The following is a 19,318-nucleotide window of genomic DNA, read 5'->3' on the forward strand; positions in this document are numbered from 1 at the left end:
TTTCATATTTCAATTGTTCACTGAATAGAAGAAAACAATAAAGGTGATTTCACATTTTATTTTAAATTCCTAACTTATACACATGACTATAAGAGAGCAGCGACCAGCTGAGTGGAGACCATAGGTTGATTTCATTTGCTTTCAGAGAAACACACGCTCTACCTTAGGGTATAGAACTAGACAACTTACCTAAATTGCCTCCTTACAAGCAATTCACAGATGCAACAGCAAGTGTAACTTCTAATCCTTCGGAAGAATTAGTGCATAGATGAGTTCCAAGTCTGCCTCATCTCAGCAACTAGCAAAGAGGTTTAGCTGATCATTGAAAAATGATCATTGTTCATACAGATCATTGAAAACACAGTCAAATCTGGGGTTTGGATTAGGCTTAATTTTTACTTACGACATCAGCACCTTTTCCAAACAAATAGCTTAGTAGTTCTATGGAAAAATACAGTTCTTAAATACTTTGTCAATAATAAATAATGTATAGTAAAGTGCACGGGGTTTTTTTGGCATCTTGATCACTCCTGTGTGGAAGTCCTATTAAGTCATTCTTGGTGTATCTTACATTTGAAAGTGATAATTCAACTGAAACTTTACTCATATGAAACGCAAGCATAGTTACATTTCATTTTACTGCAAAGTCACTTTATACTGTACTGTAAGCATTTCAGTAAGTACGCTTGTGCTAATATAGTCCAAGATTAAGAAACCTAAAGAAGAGAATTTTGAAATAACTATTTCTATCCAAGAGCTCTTGCTTGTTACCACAGACTAAATAACTTGAAATTATACTGAAACAGTTTAGTTACACAATTATACAGAAAAAAATTGTATTTTTATATCTGAACTAAAATCAAATTAAATCCAAATACCTGAAATACTTTCTTAGCACAGTGAAATAAGATAGCATATTTACATGATGAGAAAATGATTTTGCTTTCCCCATTAATAAACAGCACTACATTACACTACAATAATGTTTTTATGGCAATGATTTATATTTCATACAAAACCCATCTCATACACTCTCCTCAGGTTCATAAAAGCCAGACTCAGTCAGAGTTATTCCTTTTTCAGTATGTAGTTGTGGACTGATGTTAATAAATGATCTCTGAAGATGATGTTTCTAGGTTTTGTAAATATTTGAAAAGACTAACTGCACCTGCTCCTCAATGCTAAAGAGAAATGAATATGATTATAGTAGCAGAGCAACAATGTCCCAGAAAAAAAACGGAAAACTGAAAAATCTGCTATGACATGAGGCCTCTCTCCTAGAAAATCCTGGAGCAAGGAAAGAAATGAGAACAATCCATATTTAGAAATTTAATATTCTTCGATGTCAATTTACTTACCCCTTCACCAGCATTATCCCCTGTGTTGGCCAGCATTTCTTGAAGGGCTCGAACAGATAGAGACTGTTCAAGGACGAAATTACAGACACAAAGGTCCGGAGGAACATACTGTAAAAATAAATTAAATGGTGTAAGAACAGATCAGCAGAGCAGGTGAAACAGGATGAAAAGTGTGTTCAAACAGACATGTATTATAATTTTAAAATCTATACTTAATATTTACTCTCTTTCTTTTTTTTTTTTTGAGATACATGCTATTTCCCTGTAGGAAAATAATTTAAATCCATTCTTCACCGTTTGTCAGTGCAGTAACTTTACTTTTCCCAGAGCTGTATTCCTCACGGTAAAACGACACATCTTCAGGTTCAAAAGTGAAAAGTTTTTCTCTATATATTATTGCTTTCCTGTCTTTTAGAATTACACCATGAACATTGTGTTTGTTCTCTAACATCACTGACAAAACAGAAGAGGTGTGATCTTATTTGAAGTATAAGGTTGACACTATGAACATATTTATAACCGTCACTAAATGGCAAAGATTCACAACCTTATGATACAACAATATGAACTATTTTAGGAAATCTTCTCAATATTTGGATCAATACGTCTGCTGGTTTTGAAACATGAAACTTACATTCATTTCAAGAACAGCAGGCTTTTTTTAAATTTATTGGCATTGATGTGTCCAAGGCAAGATGTGTCCAAGAAAAAAAGTCTCAAGAGGAATCATCAATGTATATAAATATGTGACAGGAAAATATAAAGAAGACAGAGCCAGACTCTACGCAGTGGTATCCAGTGAAAGGACAAAAGGAAATTGACTCAAACTGAAACACAGCAAATTGTTTTTAACACGAGGAAAAAAGCTTTTTTTACTGTGAGTGTGGTAAACACTGGCATATGTTGTCCAGAGAAGTTGTGGAGTCTCCATCCTTGGAGATACTCAAACCCTGACTGGACAGTGTCCTGAGCAATCCACTCTGGCTGAACCTACTCTGAGCAGAGGGGTCGGACCTGATGATCTCCATGGGTCCTTTCCAACCTCCACAATTCAGTATTCTGTGATTTATGATATAGATCATGGCCACGAATGAGCTTTAAAGTGGATATACGGTCCTTTTTTGTCAGTGTGGCAGGAGAGAATAAAATTATTGATAAAGCTGAGTTTCAAGGTGGTGAAAAGGGAAATGATACAATTAAGAGATTTCTAAACTTGCTGAAATTAAGTCTTTATAGCAAGCTAATAAGTATAGTCTTGGAATTCACATCTTTTGATCTCTAGTATAGACTCAATTTTTTTTTTTTTTTGGCATTTTCAAACATGTTTTGAAAAGAATTTTAGGCTAAAGACTTGACATTGAAATTGTATACATTAGACAGAGATAGATAGATAGATAGATAATTGTTACATATACTGTTGCGTAAAAGGGAACTCTTCCGTCTTTCTTAGGTGACTAAATAATTGTAAATACTAAGTAGATCATAATTTCATTAACTCTAACACGAACAATTTAAACAGTAATACTGGTCATCACTCATTTCCACTATGGGGTACTATTTCTTTTAGCATTCATTAACTGCATCTGTGTACATATACGCACACACAACACATACTCTGTTATATAAACCCATACTATACATATATATGTGTGTATGTAGTATCCATATAAACGCACACATGTGTACACAGATTGTAACTGGAAGTTTACTCTTTAATATGTTACATTCAAGGCCTCTCATACAACCAGAGATAGAAAGACAATGTCATTTCTCAGTGAAACGAATTACAAAGAGAACTAGGTTAGATTTTGAGTCTCATATTTGTTAGTAAGCTCTGGAAAGACTTATTTAGAATATTTTATTGCTATGAACATAAAAATCTATAGAACATTAAGCAGTCTCTACTTTCCAACAAATGAGGTAAACAAAATCTCTGAGTAATACTTCACTCATTACTTTACTGCCTTTAATTGCACCTAGCAGGCAAATAAGCCACATCAACATTAAAAAAAAAAATCCAAAACCCAAACCAAACAAGAACCCCAGATATTTTTCTGTTGTCATCCTGTGGCAGCTTACAGATTATTAATACAGTTTTAATCAGCATCACACTACCTCTGGCACTTGATCTCACTCCAGACTGAATATGACAATATCAGTATGATCCAACACCTACCAACTGAACAAAAGAACTCCCATCTGTTTCACTGGCCACTGGTTCTGTGCCACGTAGGCTACATTTTGATTTAAAAATTGTTGCATCCTTTACTTTAGTGCTGTATTAATGAAAGACACACTCTAAACCAGTATAGTCCTAGTCACAGTTTGTATAAAATGTACATCTGAGGTTAATGCAATTAATTTTTCAAAGCCTATGGAGCATTCAGCTTCAAGAATACTGACACTGAGAATTATGAAATTAATAATTTTTCCACCCATGACTTAAAGCAGCTAACCCCTCTTTCAAACTTGCAGTGTTACACAATAAGCTAACAAATTCATGCTATCACACACCCCATTTCTGTGGTTGGATGGCAACAAATTCTTTTTTAAATTCCACTGACCTGAGAAATATCAGTGAAAGCTAATTTATGTGGACAGTAAATAACCTAAGCAGCAACTGCCGTCTTTAAGTAGATTGCTTCCTTTGTAAACAAAACAAAACAAAACAAAACAAAACAAAAAAACTCCTTCTGGCTATAGGAAGTTGAAATGAACATACCGAAGTAAGACATCATCATTTACATGAATCATTAATGAAGGAAAAAATTAACTAGAGAATAAAATAATTTATTTTGCAGGCATTTAAAGATATGCTGAGTGAGCATTACTGTAAGCAAATTTGTGTGATAGAATAAGTAGATTGATTTCTGCTGCCTCCCTGGAACCCGTGTTAAAGACGTCGCTAGGAAACTTCCTAGCCTGGTACAGCCCACAGACTACCATCCTTTACTACTCTTCCATGTGGGTGGAGACGAAACCGAAACACGGAGTCCACGGTCGATCAAGAGGGATTTCAGGACCCTGGGACAGCTGGTAAGAAGATCTGGGGCACAGGTAATCTTTTCATCCATCCTTCCTGTTGCAAGCAATGACACTGGAAGAAGCATGTCCATTCAATCAATTAATAAGTGGCTCCGTGGCTGGTGTCATCACCACAATTTTGTTTTTTTTTGACAATGGCAAGCATCACATGGCACCAGGCCTACTGGCACCAGATAGAACTTGTCTTTCTCAAAGGGGAACAAGGGTCAGCGCAAAAGCTAGCAGGGCTCATTGACAGGGCTTTAAACTAGATTTGAAGGGGGAGGGGGGTAATATCAAGAATGATAAAGATATGCTGGAAGTACCTGTAGAACAGAAGAAGGGAATTCCAGCCGCTCCAGCCAGGAAGTCAGATTCATCTGAGGCTCAACTTAAATACCTTTATGTCAATGCACGCAGCATAGGGAACAAGCAAGAGGAGTTAGAAGTGTGTGTGCGCCTGTTGGGATATGATCTTATTGGCATCACGGAGACGTGGTAGGATGAATCCTATGACTGGAGGGTCAGAATAGAAGTGTACAGGCTCTTTAGGAAGGATAGGCAGGGGAGAAGAGGAGGAAGGGTTGCCCTCTATGTCAAGGACCAGCTAGAGTGCATGGAGCTGCACCTGGGGACGAATGAGGTCCCGACAGGAGAGCTTATGGGTTAGGATTAAAGGGAGAGCAGGGACAGGGGACATAGTAGTAGAAGTCTGCTACAGACCACCTGACCAGAAGGACAAGGTGGATGAGGCCCTCTGCAGACAGATAGGAGCTGCCTCATGTTCACGAGCCCTGGTCCTCATGGGGGACTTCAACCATCCTGATATCTGTTGGAAGGACAACACAGCAGGGCATAGGCAATCCAGGAGGTTCCTGGAATGCATGGATGATAACTTCCTTCTCCAAGTGGTAGAGGAACCAACGAGGAGAGGTGCTTTGCTGGACCTTGTTCTCACCCAACAATGAAGGGCTGGTGGGGAACGTGACGCTCAAGGACAGTCTTGGCTGCAGCGATCATGAAATGGTAGAATTCAAGATACTTAGAGAAGCAAGGAGGGTGCATAGCAGGCTTACTACCCTGGATTTCAGGAGAGCAGACTTTGGCCTCTTCAGGGATCTCCTCGCTAGAGTACAATGGATAGAGTACAGCATTGATGGATAGGGGAAGAGCAACTGACATCATCTACCTGGACTTATCTAAAGCATTTGATACTGTCCCGTATGACATCCTTGTCTCTAAACAGGAAAGACATGGTTTTGATGGATGGACCACTCGGTGGATAAGGAATTGGCTAGATGGTCGCACTCAAAGAGTTGTGGTCAACGGTTCAATGTCCACACGGAGGCCTTTGACGGGTGGTGTTCCTCAGGGGTCAGTACTGGGACCAGTGCTATTTAGCATCTTTGTTGGAGACATGGACAGTGGGATCGAGTGCACCCTCAGCAAGTTTGCAGATGACACCAAGCTGTGTGGTGTTGTGGACACACTGTAGGGAAGGGATGCCATCCAGAGGGACCTTGACAGGCTGAAGAGGTGGGCCTGTGAGAACCTCATGAAGTTCAACAAGGCCAAGTGCAAGGTCCTGCATGTGGGTCAGGGCAATCCCAAGCACAAGTACAGGCTGGACAGAGAATGGATTGAGAGCAGCCCTGAGGAGAAGGACTTGGGAGTGCTGGTTGTTGAGAAGCTCAACGGGAGCCAATAATGTAGGCCTGCAGTGCAGAAAGACAACCGTTTTGTTGAGTATAAACAATATTTGTTGGTTGAAATAAACCAAATGTTTATTTCTCAGATTATTTCCAAACAGGTCTTTCATGTAGAGTTACTAGTTTTCCATCAACACACAACACTGAATATCCCTCATTGTTCTGAATGAGGTGTTAAATAAAACTAGCTACTGAACTGGAAATGTTCAATAGATCTGCAAAAAACTTGAGTCTTAAAATAACTCTATTTTCTCACAGAAATGAATCAGAGTCCAGGTCAAATTATTTTCATCTAAATTGATTGCTGGAGGAAGGTCAGAGAGCAGGTAAAGAATATCAATAGGTCAAAGCAGATAGGAGAGGTGACACAAAGAATCAGATACAAGCTACACAGCAGTTAGAGATGAGCAACACAAGCAGTTACAGGAAAAATGAAGACCTACAGCAAGGAAAAGGGGCCATGCTTTGTAATAATTAAAAAAAACCCAACCTTTCCTTATGTAGGATTTCTCTCTCAAACAGCTCAAAATGCTTTATAGAAAGGACAGAATAGAACAGTAAACCACTAATTTCACAAACTTCTGATTGACCATATGTGCTGGGTTTATGTGGTAGTGTTTTGGTAGCAGGGGAGGGGCTGCAGAGAGCCCCTGTAAGGAGATGTGAGAAGCTTCCCTGGCTCCAAAAGTGGTCAGACCAGTCTCTGGCCAGGATGGAGCCAATCAGCACCTCTGCAAATGCCATATTTAAGAAGAGGACAAAAGAACCGAAGCCAGGTGGGACCTGCAGTGAAGAGTGGGGGTAGGTTGGGAGCTGGCCACCCAGCCTCCCAGGCAGCAGCCCGTACTGGGCTGGAAGCAAGGACAGGTAGCCTGGGAAGAATACAGAGCGATTGTCTGAGCAACCAGAGATCAGGTTAGGAAAGCCAAAGCCCTGATAGAGTTAAATCTGGCCAGGGACATCAAGGGCAACAAGAAAAACTTATCTATAGATATGTCAGTGATAAAAAGAGATCTAGGGAAAACGTCAGCCCTCTCCGGAAGGAAATGGGGGACCTGGCTACCCGGGATATGGAGAAGGCTGGGCTGCTGCCACTTGACTGGAGACGGCCACAGCGGCACGGCTTGGAGAGCTCCGAAGTGTCCTGCTGCTGGGGTGCCCACTGGGTGGAGTTCATCCTTCCGGGACTGCCGACGTTGGTTGGGCCAGTCAGGCTCAGTCCAGCTGCAGCTGAGAGAGGACTGAGACCTGGGAGAAACATCTACGCAGACACCAGTGAAGATGGAGCAGGAGGAGGTGTGCTGGAGATGAGATTCCCCTGCAGCCCATGGAGATTAACGGTGGAGCAGAGATTCACCCGCAGCCCGTGGAGAACCCCACACTGCAGAAGAGGTGCCTGTTCCTAGGGGAGTTCTTAGAGGACTGGCTCCATGGGAACAACCCCCCATGCTGCTGGAGACTGACAGTGAAGCAGAGACACATCTGAAGTCTGTGAGAAGTGACTTCATGCCAAAGCGGGTTGCTGCACCCTAAGAAGATGTGACTCCATGGGAAAAGCCCACGCTGGAGCAATCTGATGGGTAAAGATTGCATCCTGCAGGACTCATGTTGGAGAAGTTTGTGTATTATTTCATATGAGGAGGGGTCCCACGGAGCAGGGCAAGAGTGTAAGAAGTCCTCCTCCTTTAAAGAAGGAGCCACAGAAACAACATGTGACGAACTGACCTGCAACCTCCTACCCTGTTCCCCATGCCCCTGTGCCGCTGCGGAGTGGAGGCAGAGTCGGGAAGAAGGGAGCAGTGGGGGAAGGTGTTTTTTTTTGAAGATCTGGTTTTGTTTCTCATTATCCCCTCAAGTAACTGTTAACGAATTAAATTGATTTGTCCCCATGCCAAGTCTGTTTTGCCCAGAGCTCTGGTTGGTGGGTGATCCCTCCCTGTTCTTATCTTGACCCTCAGGCCTTTATTTTTCTTCCTCCTCACCACCCCAGTGAGGGGGAGGAGTGAGTGAGTGGCTGTGTGGTAGTTTAGCTGCCAGCTGGGCCAACCCATGACACCATAGATACTCTCATCTGTCTTAGTTTGCCATTTGAAAGGGAGACACAGGAGAAAACTTTTTTCCTCTAAGATACACTGCGATTTACTGGTAAGACATAGTATTCTCACAATTTAGTATTATTTATTAACATTGTAAAGGTTTGTGCATACCTAATTGCCAGTAGTCAAGTAGAGCTACCCATTCTGTCACTCAGTAACACCAGTCTAATTTTTGCTTGTAGTTTCTTAGAACACACAGGAAAACAGATCAAGACAAAAAATAAGGCCACAAGAATAACGACTTAAGGCCACACCTGGAGTACTATGCTGACATCTGGGCTCCTCAGTACAAAAGCAGCATGAAGCTACTGGAGAGAGTCCAGCAAAGGGCTACTAAGATGATTAAGGGACTAGAGTATCTCCCATATGAGGAAGAGATTGGATGATGATCAATGTGTATAAATACCTGAAGGGAGAGTGCAAAGAGGAAGGAGCTCTTAGTGGTGTCCAGTAACAAAACAACAGGCAATGGGCACATACTGAACACAGGAGGGTCCATCCGAACATCGGGAAACACTTTTACACTGTGAGGGTGCCTGAGCATTGGCACAGGTTGCCCAGAGAGGATGTGGAGTCTCCATCCTTGCAGATTTTCAAAAGCCATCTGGACATGGTCCTGGGCAACTTGTTCTAGGTGGCCCTGCTTGAGAAGAGGAGTTGGGCAAGACGATCTCCAAAGGTCCCTTCCCAGCTCAGCGATTCTGTGATTATATGAAGAGTAAACTGCGATGAAGTTTCTAATACCAGGCTTCTACATGCAACCCCAAGGTGGATAATAGATTGACCAGTTAATGCTGGCTGCAAGATTCTTACAAGTACATTCTGATCAAGAGAGCTTCACATCGAAAGATTTCAAGAAAGTATTTTCTACATCAAAGAGACACAGCCAGGCAAGTACAAAGTGGCAGTGGAGGGAGCACTGAGATAAGCTTTATGTTGAAGTTTAAACTTGTTTCTCACCAATGTTATGTCTATTTTGTCAGCTTACTATTATTTTAATATGCAATAATTATTATAAAAATAATAGCTGTGCAAATGGCTGTAGGGCATTTCTAAACATTTAATATATAATTATGCTAAATTTGTGCTGGATTGCATAATGGAAACGGAAGCCCATAAAACTGCTAATAACAAAACCCAGCTCCAACATTACACTTTGAACGCAATTCAGTCTTCTGGATTCCTCCAGGCACTATCATAACATTAAATTCTAGCAGGTGATATGTTTACTAACCAAATCTTTGCCCAAAGTTTCTGATCTGCAGCGTGAAAAACACTGACATAAGCTGGTACAGGTTACCAATTTACTACGTTTACCTTTACCAGACCTGTAAACTCTTACATTTTGTCATTTGGACAAAAATTTTATCTTAATTAGTTATAATTCCCTTCAGGCATTTAAGTTTACTTGACAAGTTTGCTGCTAAAAGAGATGCTAGTATATTGCAATTACTTTTGAGGCTTATTTTTCTTACATATCAGCAGAAGTTTGCCTTGCTGCGATAGACTATGAGCTTTGAAATACATCATCTTTTAAAGTGTCACTTTAAAAACAAGGAAAACAGCAATGAAGTAATATAATTAGATCACACCGTTCAACAAGTCTGTTATTTCTTGTTTAGTATAAAAAATACAATTTTTCACCTCTAGTTAATTAGATTTTTCCTCCTTACATTTTAAATATCAGACATTATTTAGATAAGCATCTTCTGATAACTCAAAAAGAAGCCATATAGACAGGAGGAACATAATTTCATACTATTGAATTAATACAAAAGTGCTTTTAAAAATTATGCATTTAAAATCCAGCCACCATAATATAAATTATTATATTATAATACATGCATTAAATAACTGCATTTAAAATCCAGTCACCATAATATAAATTATTAGCAAACCAACACTAATAGTTTTTAGCAATAAATTGTAAAGAAATAACATGCAAATTGCTTACGGATTTATAGCAAAATTTGAACAGAAATATCTCTTAATTGTTATTCCCTTCAGTATGTCACAAAAGTCACCAAAATAGCTAATGGCCAACCATAGAAACTGCATTTTTTTCCTCTTTAAGTTTCTAAGAACATTTTTTTTTAATATAAATATACCTTCTCTAGATATTCTCTTTAATATAAATATGCCTTCCTTTCCTTTCCTTTCAGCTACTTCTATTCTCTGACTTTTACTACACACAACTCAGATTTAAAAATTAATCATGAAGTTACACCTTTTCATTCTGGAACTCACAGATAACACTGAGGTTTTTTCCTCTCTGTCTTGTTATATTTTCCAGAATTACTTGAATGGAAAAGCATTTCTTTTCTTGATTTAACAATATTTAGCCAAAGTTTAATGAGTGAAGAAGCTGTTGTGTGTACTGCAAATAGATTTTGCCTTTGGTAAAGTGGTCAACTAGAGAACAGAAGGTAGTAGAAGCTATCACAGTGATTTTCTGCTCTGGACTTCTGTTGATAGACATGTCAATCTTCTTTAATGAAATTTCTTCTCAATACACAGAAGAAATCTAGCTTTATAAAGCAATTTCCAGGGATAAGGAAGGGATAAGAAATCCATCTCAGGTAAACAGTACCATTTTAACAGGCAGAACAGTCTCCTGCTGTCTAAAATACAAAGACTTCCGTTATCGACGTTGCCATTTTAAAAGCTTATGGGCAGTGTCCATACTTTACTTTCCTTTTTAAAATCAAACAGACAGTGTCCTCCTCCAGTCATGATTCTCATAGCACTTCCTTGAGCAATCTCCATTTTATTGACATTCTTATGAATCTAAATGCCACTACTGGACTCTCTATTCCAGCAGCATCACTGCAGAGATAATAAAAAAAAAAAAACAAATTTGCAGAGATAGTATAACATCCCATCTCCTACCAAGTTGCTCTCGATTATACCTCTAAAGACTATGCTAGATCCCTTGAGCACATCATCATTCAGGGAAATTATGACGGTGTAACATCGACCATGACCTTCACATACCTTACAGGGAAAAGAATACTTTCCCATTTTGTAAGCATATTTACATGCTCAGTTATTAGACTTTACACTAGCAGCAGCACTGAAATATACCTCTAGCTTCTATTAATACACGAAGAACTACAGATCTTCCTGTGTGCAGCATGACTTCATCAAATGTTCTTATCATCTGAAAAAATTAAATGTTAATTTAAATGATGTCTTAATTGCCAAAAATCTCAAGAGCATAGTAGTGAGAACAGAACCCTGTAGGATTTCATTAGAAACACATCTAGTCAATAACTATTTTTTAGTCCACTGGATGTGTGCCATTTTTGTTTTCTCTTTCTTATTTCATAACCAAAATTTTGTCTGAAAGTAAATGAAAGTAAGCGTCATCACTAAGGGCTGTCGGTAAGTATTGTACTCTCTAATCATCCAGATCAACCTTCTACACTTATTTTTCTAACAGATGTATTTACATGTCTCTTTCCAAAATTCTTTACTGTTCTTAGTCAAGACTGGCAGTTCAGAAAGCTTCCCAGTAAGCTCTTTTAAAGTGGTTACACACAAGTTTTCTGAATCTCTTGATTTTAAACAAACTTCAGAAGCTTCTGTGGTATTAGCTGCTATTAAGACATTTAAGAAATATTAAGTAGATCTACGGCATTCTACAGCAACACATACCATTCTTCTTTTTCTTATAAAAAGATAAGCAACACGCTGTTTTACAGATTGAGATGGTCATTGCCAGTAATAGACCACATCGCAGTTCAGACGTCAATTACTAAAAAATTCCCAATCACTGTTGAAGATACATATGTGAAAACTATCTACTTTTACTTAAGCATGTGAAAAGATTGTTAGTGATTTGTAAAGTACACTGGAGATAAATTTTATCTGACTGAACTCCTGGAATGCAAAGAAATGCAAATTTAGAAGCAGCATAATTTTTCACCTTAGAGATGAACAAGGATCCCTCAAACTGCATAAATAAACACTGTGGATGTAACATGCTCATAATACCTGGACTAAAAATAGGACCACATGGCAATGTTTCAAAAGAAATTATACAAAGACCCCACTAAAAAAAAATCAGAAGGAGAAATAAATTATCAGGAAGAAGATAAAAGAAATTAAGACAGAAAACAAAGAAAAAGAAAACGATACAGAGAGAACAAAAAAGAGAGGGAGGAGATTCTCTTCTGTTTGCCTTCATTCTTAACATTCTGCTCAAGTACAGATCTAAAGTTTCATCTCTTTTCTCATTTCTCCTTTCAAGGCCCTCTTACTACGATATTTTCTTTTATTTTTTTCTTCACAGCCCTCTAGCTTCTTTTTTCCATTTGCCACTTGTTCCTTTAAAGCTTTTCAATTACTTAATAATTCTATTCCCTGAACTCTAAACTTTCTGATTAATCAACACAGTTAGAAGCAACACTTAACACCAGTAACTAACAGGTGACAATGCTTCTAAAATTATCAATCCAATATATCAAGACATTTGAACCTGCAGCAGTAATAGGAATAAGTTTTTTAGTGAACTTAAATCTTAGTAGCAGTTTAGAGACTTAATCTTGAAAATATGAAGTATTTCAGTTACAGGAATTATTCTAGGTAGTTAAAGAATAGTGGCTTTTGACTGTTAGCAGGTATGCCTGAAACTATATTTAGGATATCTAAGAAATTTCATGTCGCAGTCACAGAAAGAAAAGCATACAAAAGTTGCATCTAGTATCACATTAAAGAAAACTCAATTAAATGTATTTGCGGATAATAAGTAGGTTGACATTCACTGATCAGTTACACCAGTTGAGAGTATCAACTTCTTACTTTAGCTTCTGATGTTGGTTCCAAAAAGCACAGGCGATTCCCAAGTCCCTCAGCTGCCAAGCAAAACTTCCTTTGTTCTTTGTGAATACTGGCAACACACTGAAGTACTACTTCGTCATCCTGTCACAAAACAAGGTACAAGAAAAAAAGTAAATATTTGGAAGTTACACACACACCATAACACTAAAAAAATCCTGGAACACAGAACCTGTTGAAAATGAACACATTATACTCCTATAAGTGATATCATGTACATACGCAGAGATTCTTTTGATGTGTTATGTAAATAGATGTTTTTGTATAGATTTATATTCAAGGCTATACCAAGGTGATAAAGACTACATACTGCTTCCAGGGCTTTCACAAGTGTTGTGTCCTTTTGTTTCTTTAGCAGTGGCCTGCTATGGTGCCATAAAAAACCTGTTAAGTACACTGTTACTTGGTTTTACTCAGTAAAACATGTTTAATATTTACAGTAAAAACTTGTTACTGTGATTTTGCAAACAACAGTAACCTAAATATAAACAAATTTCTTTTGTTAGCACAGTAACTCCTCAACAGAAGTCTTCTGAATGCACGATCCTAACGTTTAAGGTCTCGTTTAATTTAGAAACCTCTGATTACAACCGAAGATCCAAGAGACATTTTTCAAGTGACGGTTCAAATAAGTCATACAAACTTGCTCCTCAAAAGGTATATTCCAAGAATAAGAGCACTCTGGAAAAGTGACATGAAACAGCCCTATTGCTTAGCTATCCAAATTCTTCTAAAAGCTCTTTTACAAATTGTTACATAACGCAATACCAAAGACACACTTAAAGTGCCAAGTGCTAATTCACCTCTTCACATGTGATACTAAAGCTCATGTAAGCAAGCCAAAAGAGATTATTTTTAGTGTTCAACTTTGTCACAGGTATATACAGAATTAAAAATCATTTTATTTTCCAAAACTTGTCCACTAACAAAGAAAAACATTCCTTGCAGACTAGCACGTAGAAGAACTTATTTTTATACAGGTATGTAACTGTTCACTAAAAGACACCGCCTTAGAAGTTTTTAAGGGGGCGGAAGCTGATAAAACAAGAGCGATATGATATGTCACTGTCCCACCCAGCTATGAAGTTATACTGGTGTCAATTATTATTGTCAAAGCAGATACACAATAGCTGCCTGTACTGAACTCAGAAATCACTCCAACAATTATATTCTAAAAGCAGCACGGCTTTTTCCAGTCCCCTTATGCAACTGCAATACTATGACAGTAGCACAGCTACTGACACTTGAAATAAGAACTGGGAGTGACAGAGTGATTTTCACCAAAGGAATTAAGTGGTGCTCCCTTTAAAACGGGAATTCAAAGGCTGGTTTTTCACTTGTGTGATTTTGCAAGTGTGTGCAAGTGGTATGGCTTTCTTCTAGGTGACACTTCCCTGCCTACCTACTACTACTAATTTGGACAGCTATTATATTTCAGACTAATCAGCAGTTACAAACAGTGGTTCCTTATCTAGCTTTGCATAACAATCAATAGTGGTTTTAACAGTACAGAATGGGAATTCAAGAAACTTTTATAAACAATTTTAAGATGTATAGCCAAGTAAGAGGTAGACAAAATTAGCTAATTAATGCTAAACAAATTTATTTTCTTTTTCCCCTACTGCTTCTGCTTCCATTTCTGCAAAACGTTCTCTGAAATTCTCAGCTGTCGAACTCATTAGTAAAAACATTTCTGCTTTTTAAATTTCAGTCTAATAAATTGCAAACTATAAACAATACAATTAAGGACTCATTACTACATCCCTCTGTTCATGAATTTTAAAAATTGGCATCAGAAGCATATCTACTTGGGAGGAAAAAAATAGAATGTTTGTAAGACAAAAATAAAGATATTTAAAATATTTTTCATCATCTGGTTCCTGTATCAATCTTTGAACCTATATATTTGTGAGATTTTAAAAGGATAAAATACTAAAACATGAATTTATAAATACCAAGATTTAGAATAAAATTGAGGTCTGCCACTTAGCTTGCACTTATCAGTGTATTACATTAAATTACTTATATATAGCCTGAAATAGAATTTATTCTCCATACTACATTATTCATCATTCCAGAGAGGCACTGTAATTCATAGTTTTCTAAAAAATACAATTATGCCTTCAGAGAACAAACATAACATGTTCCTTAACATGAGAATTACTTACATAAATGAACTATTTTCATTTTAAATTCATACACATAAAAGGGCAAGAGTTTCTAGCATAATGAAATGCATATTTTAATCTTCTACAATTCAAAGAATAAGCATTTCTTTTCAGAATTTACACTGACTTCGCAAAGTCTGTATCAATCATTAAATGTCATAACCTCAAAATACAAACACTGATAATGTCTTAAGTAAGCACTGTATGCAGCACTCAAGATCAATGTTTTACATTATTCCCCTAGATTTCCTATGGACCCTTTCATTTGTGCTACAACATTTAACAAACTATGTATTTGCTACATAGGATGAATAACTTTAACAGAGCTTTTGAAAAGTGGCAATAATAGTGTATTTCAGAATGTTTTCAAGCAGAGTTTTAAAGAGTTTATCATTCAGGTGTGGATGGACTGAGCATAAGGAATTAGTGCAAATAAGGCAATGACTTGCTGTTTAGATGACTCAGTATTATAGTGTACTTACTGAAGTAAGATCACTCTATCTGGGGTCTGAAATTGCTTTTCTGGCCTAAAGATGCTAATAGAAATGAGTTTTATGGAGTTATTATCCTATAATGAAATTGCAGATCATGTCTCAGCAGTATCTTGTTTTCTTGAGTCTTCTCTCACATAAATTCTGATATTATAAAACTTTTCTCCTGGTAAACTAATTTTCTTCTTCGCCTTGGTTTTTAAATACACATGGTGCCAGAGCCATTTAACCTTGATCTTAACTTCTTTTACAGAGAATTTCATCCATTTACTTCGATACACTTTTTTTTTAGTATGACAAGAAGCCTGCAAGCTCAATGAGATGTGAAGACTCCTGCGATGAGCAGTGATGAGTTGTTAGTTAAGTTATATACAGCCAATCCTCAAAGATAACCAAAAGTAAAGCATAAAAAACAAAACACAAAAAAAAATGCACACAATTTCCTTGAGATCCAGTTTCCCAATCAGGAATTTAATACACTTATATGTTTTAAATTTAATAGGTGTTTTAAATGCAATCATTCTCATCTAGCAGCTCTGACTTTTCCATGTCTAGAAATTTATTTTGTTCTAGTTTGTTTCATTTTGGGCTATTTTCTTTGGTTGGTTTTGGCTTTTTTATATAACAGGTTTAGAGTGCATGGAATCACAGGCTGGAAAGGACCACTGTAAACAATGGTCCAACATCTCACTAGAGAAGGGCTAATTTAGATTTTCTCAGATGATCTAAGGTGTTTAATTTAAAAAAAGAAGTCCACTTCAAAGCTCTGATCAGCACAAGGTATTGTTACAGATTCACACCTCCCTTGCTACCACACCTTACATCTGTTCAGATTAAAATCATGTTATGCAACAGTTGTATCAATGTTCTCTACATTATAAAAGGTTTCATTTCAGTGAGCAAACAGTGGGGGCGGGGGGGGGGGGGGGGGGGGGGGTGGAGTTTGGAGGGAAGGATATACTCAGGCTGATGAAAATACTTGCATGATTCACTAAGCACATGGAAAAATAAATTTGCACACCATTAGACCTTGTACAAGAAACTGTCTTCCTTTTTGCTCCTCAAAAAGTACACATATTCTAAGTGTCAATTATTAATAACTGGTTTCCACCGGTTGCATCATCAATAATTAGATAAAGTTAATCATGAGGTCCCTTTAGTACTAGCCTAATTAATATCTATTCACAAATACAGATGAATACAAATTTTTAACTTTCTTTTCTGAATGAAGATGATGTGAAAATTCTCCCTTTCTGCTGTTCAGAAATACCTTATCTGGTTAGGATTCATCAGTCAGTACTTCAGCAAAACGACACACAGACCAGGTAACTCCAACACCGATTCTAAGAATGTTTATACACGCAAACACATTTATATTGCTAAAATATATTTCAGGTGGTCTGAAATCCTGCAGAATCTACCATGTATTATATGCTGTCCAATATCATTCATCTATTCACACAAATGTATGACATCTCCAAAAAGAAAAAAGACTCCTTTGGAGATTTGTTTTCATTTTTGAAAGTAGATAACTGCATAACTGTGTGTACTGAAAACATACATTTCTCTTTGCTGTGGTCAGAGCTGAAGCTGCAATCTGAGTTTGCACTATTATAGTAATGTCTGCATAGTCTGAGAAACAAAGGTATTTCTAAATGATAGTCGGTCATCTCTGCTTTTCAGATGGAACAAGTTACCAAAATAGAACTTGGCTCTTTGCAAAAGTACGTCTAATATTAAGAAATTTTTTTAACTGAAAACTGATTCCTGGCCTTTAGCAAAGTAGCATTAAGCAGCATACTACCTGATTTTTAAAAGATTTTTTAATGAACCACAGTCCAGTGGTTCATTACCAGACAGGATTTAGTCTTGGTCTTCAGAATATCTTCCTCCTCAGGTTTCATAATAAAGCGATGGTAACTTAAACTGAGATTCCTGTGATGGAGTAATAAGCCAAAGCATAAATAAAATGCATTTTAATTAATCAATGACTTGACTTGCTGCAAAGTGTGTCAGTGATGAAGGCGAATCAATGCATTGTAGGCATGACCTTGCTCAGTTCACTAGTTTTTTTAAACTCAGGATTTGAGAATAATGAAACTACTTCTTCATTTATGTTGCATATATGTCCCAGAATTAAGAATTATACTCATTTATACATTTAAATCTGTATAGAGCTTGTATTTAACAACAGACATAATTCTGTGTTTCATATTAAGAGGCACAAAACCATCAATACATTAAATATATACATGCATATTTTCATATACATATAAAATATGCACCCTAGATTTAGTTTGTTACCTACTGATTCAACATCTACCAAATCTCTATGTTTTCTGTTATATTCAGTACTGAAAATGAACTGATAAAATAAAATTGACATGACACCAAGAACTAATCAGCTATAGAAAACTAATCAGCTTTGTTACTAAATCTGTAGATCAAGCTGTAATAAGAAGCTATTTCCTCAAAAAGCATATATATTTTGGTTATATTTTACTCACAGCTGCACATAAACAAGCAAGTGCTCGCACATGAACTCAGTTTAATGTAAACTGACATAGAACTGTTTTGAAAATATGTTCTTCTGTAACACCATGGAAAAGTTTTATTTGATAATGTATCCTTTCTATGAAGAAATATATATTTGAAAAAAACTCCCTATCTGTTAAACAAAGAAACACAGAGCTCCTGTTTTCCACAGTAAAACAAGCAGGCATATCAAGTCGATGCTCTTTACAGGCTTGATTGCTGTGAGACTGTGACATTTGATGATTATAGATCAGTGTTGCAAAGAAATGTATGAAGTAAAAATCTACAGCTGCCTTCACCCTTTGATAGACAACATCCTACTCGTGTATCTTACTGTATCAAAAAGCACAGGATATAAGCAAACAGACATTGTGATTAGCATTTGCACACAAGATACAAACTGATTATTCCAGAGGACTGCATTCCATTCAAGTTTTCTGGATTAGTGTTGGAGAACAAGTAAAATTCACCCGAAGTTGCCATCTAAAGCGGCTGCATTCTTCATAACAAAATAAGGAATTATAGGAGAGTTGACAATGGTCTAACCAAAAACGGGTTTGGCAAATTCGTGGGTGCCCACCACTTCCCTTCACAATGGGAATGGTCTCACTGCAAAGCTGTCTCCATGCACTTGAATTTTTTGCAGAACTTTGTCCAAAACGCACAGCTTCAGTGTGTGGCTGATGTCACAAAATACTTTCAGCCATTTCTAAAAACGAGTACAGGAAACATACAGTCTTTGGTCCATTTAAAAAGCCATCTCACAGTCTTTTAACTGAGAAATTGAAGAGTATTACTACTTTTAAGATGGAGCTTGAACAGTAGTGTTGCCCTGGATTTTTCTCTTCCTAAGGGAACAAAAATCCCTCCTAAATCTGACCCCACTAGAAGAATTTAAAGTGCAGGAAGGAGGGTATGGTGTAAATTGCAATAGATGAAAACAAAAATTCTTGCTAGAATTTTACATTTGCTAGAGTTTGGCAACTTAGTTTTGCAAAGATATTGACTTCAGAGTACAGAAGATAATTTCTTATGCTGCCTATGATTTCTTCTCAATTATCCAAGATTCAAGGTGGATGAGAACCATTAGTTTCAGGT

The 19,318-nt window shown here is 37.3% G+C and overlaps 1 protein-coding gene across 1 annotated transcript in view; it reads right to left on the reverse strand.

Moving 5' to 3' along the window:
* RYR3 (ryanodine receptor 3) overlaps positions 1–13,856 on the reverse strand; it is a 203,647-nt gene extending 189,791 nt beyond the window's left edge. The window contains 3 exon segments of the mRNA XM_086613614.1: positions 1,359–1,466; positions 12,991–13,110; positions 13,830–13,856. Of these exon segments, the coding sequence (XP_086469740.1) occupies positions 1,359–1,466; positions 12,991–13,110; positions 13,830–13,856 (255 nt within the window).
* Between the last annotated feature and the right edge of the window lie 5,462 nt (positions 13,857–19,318).

This window comes from Tauraco erythrolophus, chromosome 6 (assembly GCF_009769465.1).
Source record: "Tauraco erythrolophus isolate bTauEry1 chromosome 6, bTauEry1.pri, whole genome shotgun sequence".
Taxonomy (NCBI): domain Eukaryota; kingdom Metazoa; phylum Chordata; class Aves; order Musophagiformes; family Musophagidae; genus Tauraco; species Tauraco erythrolophus.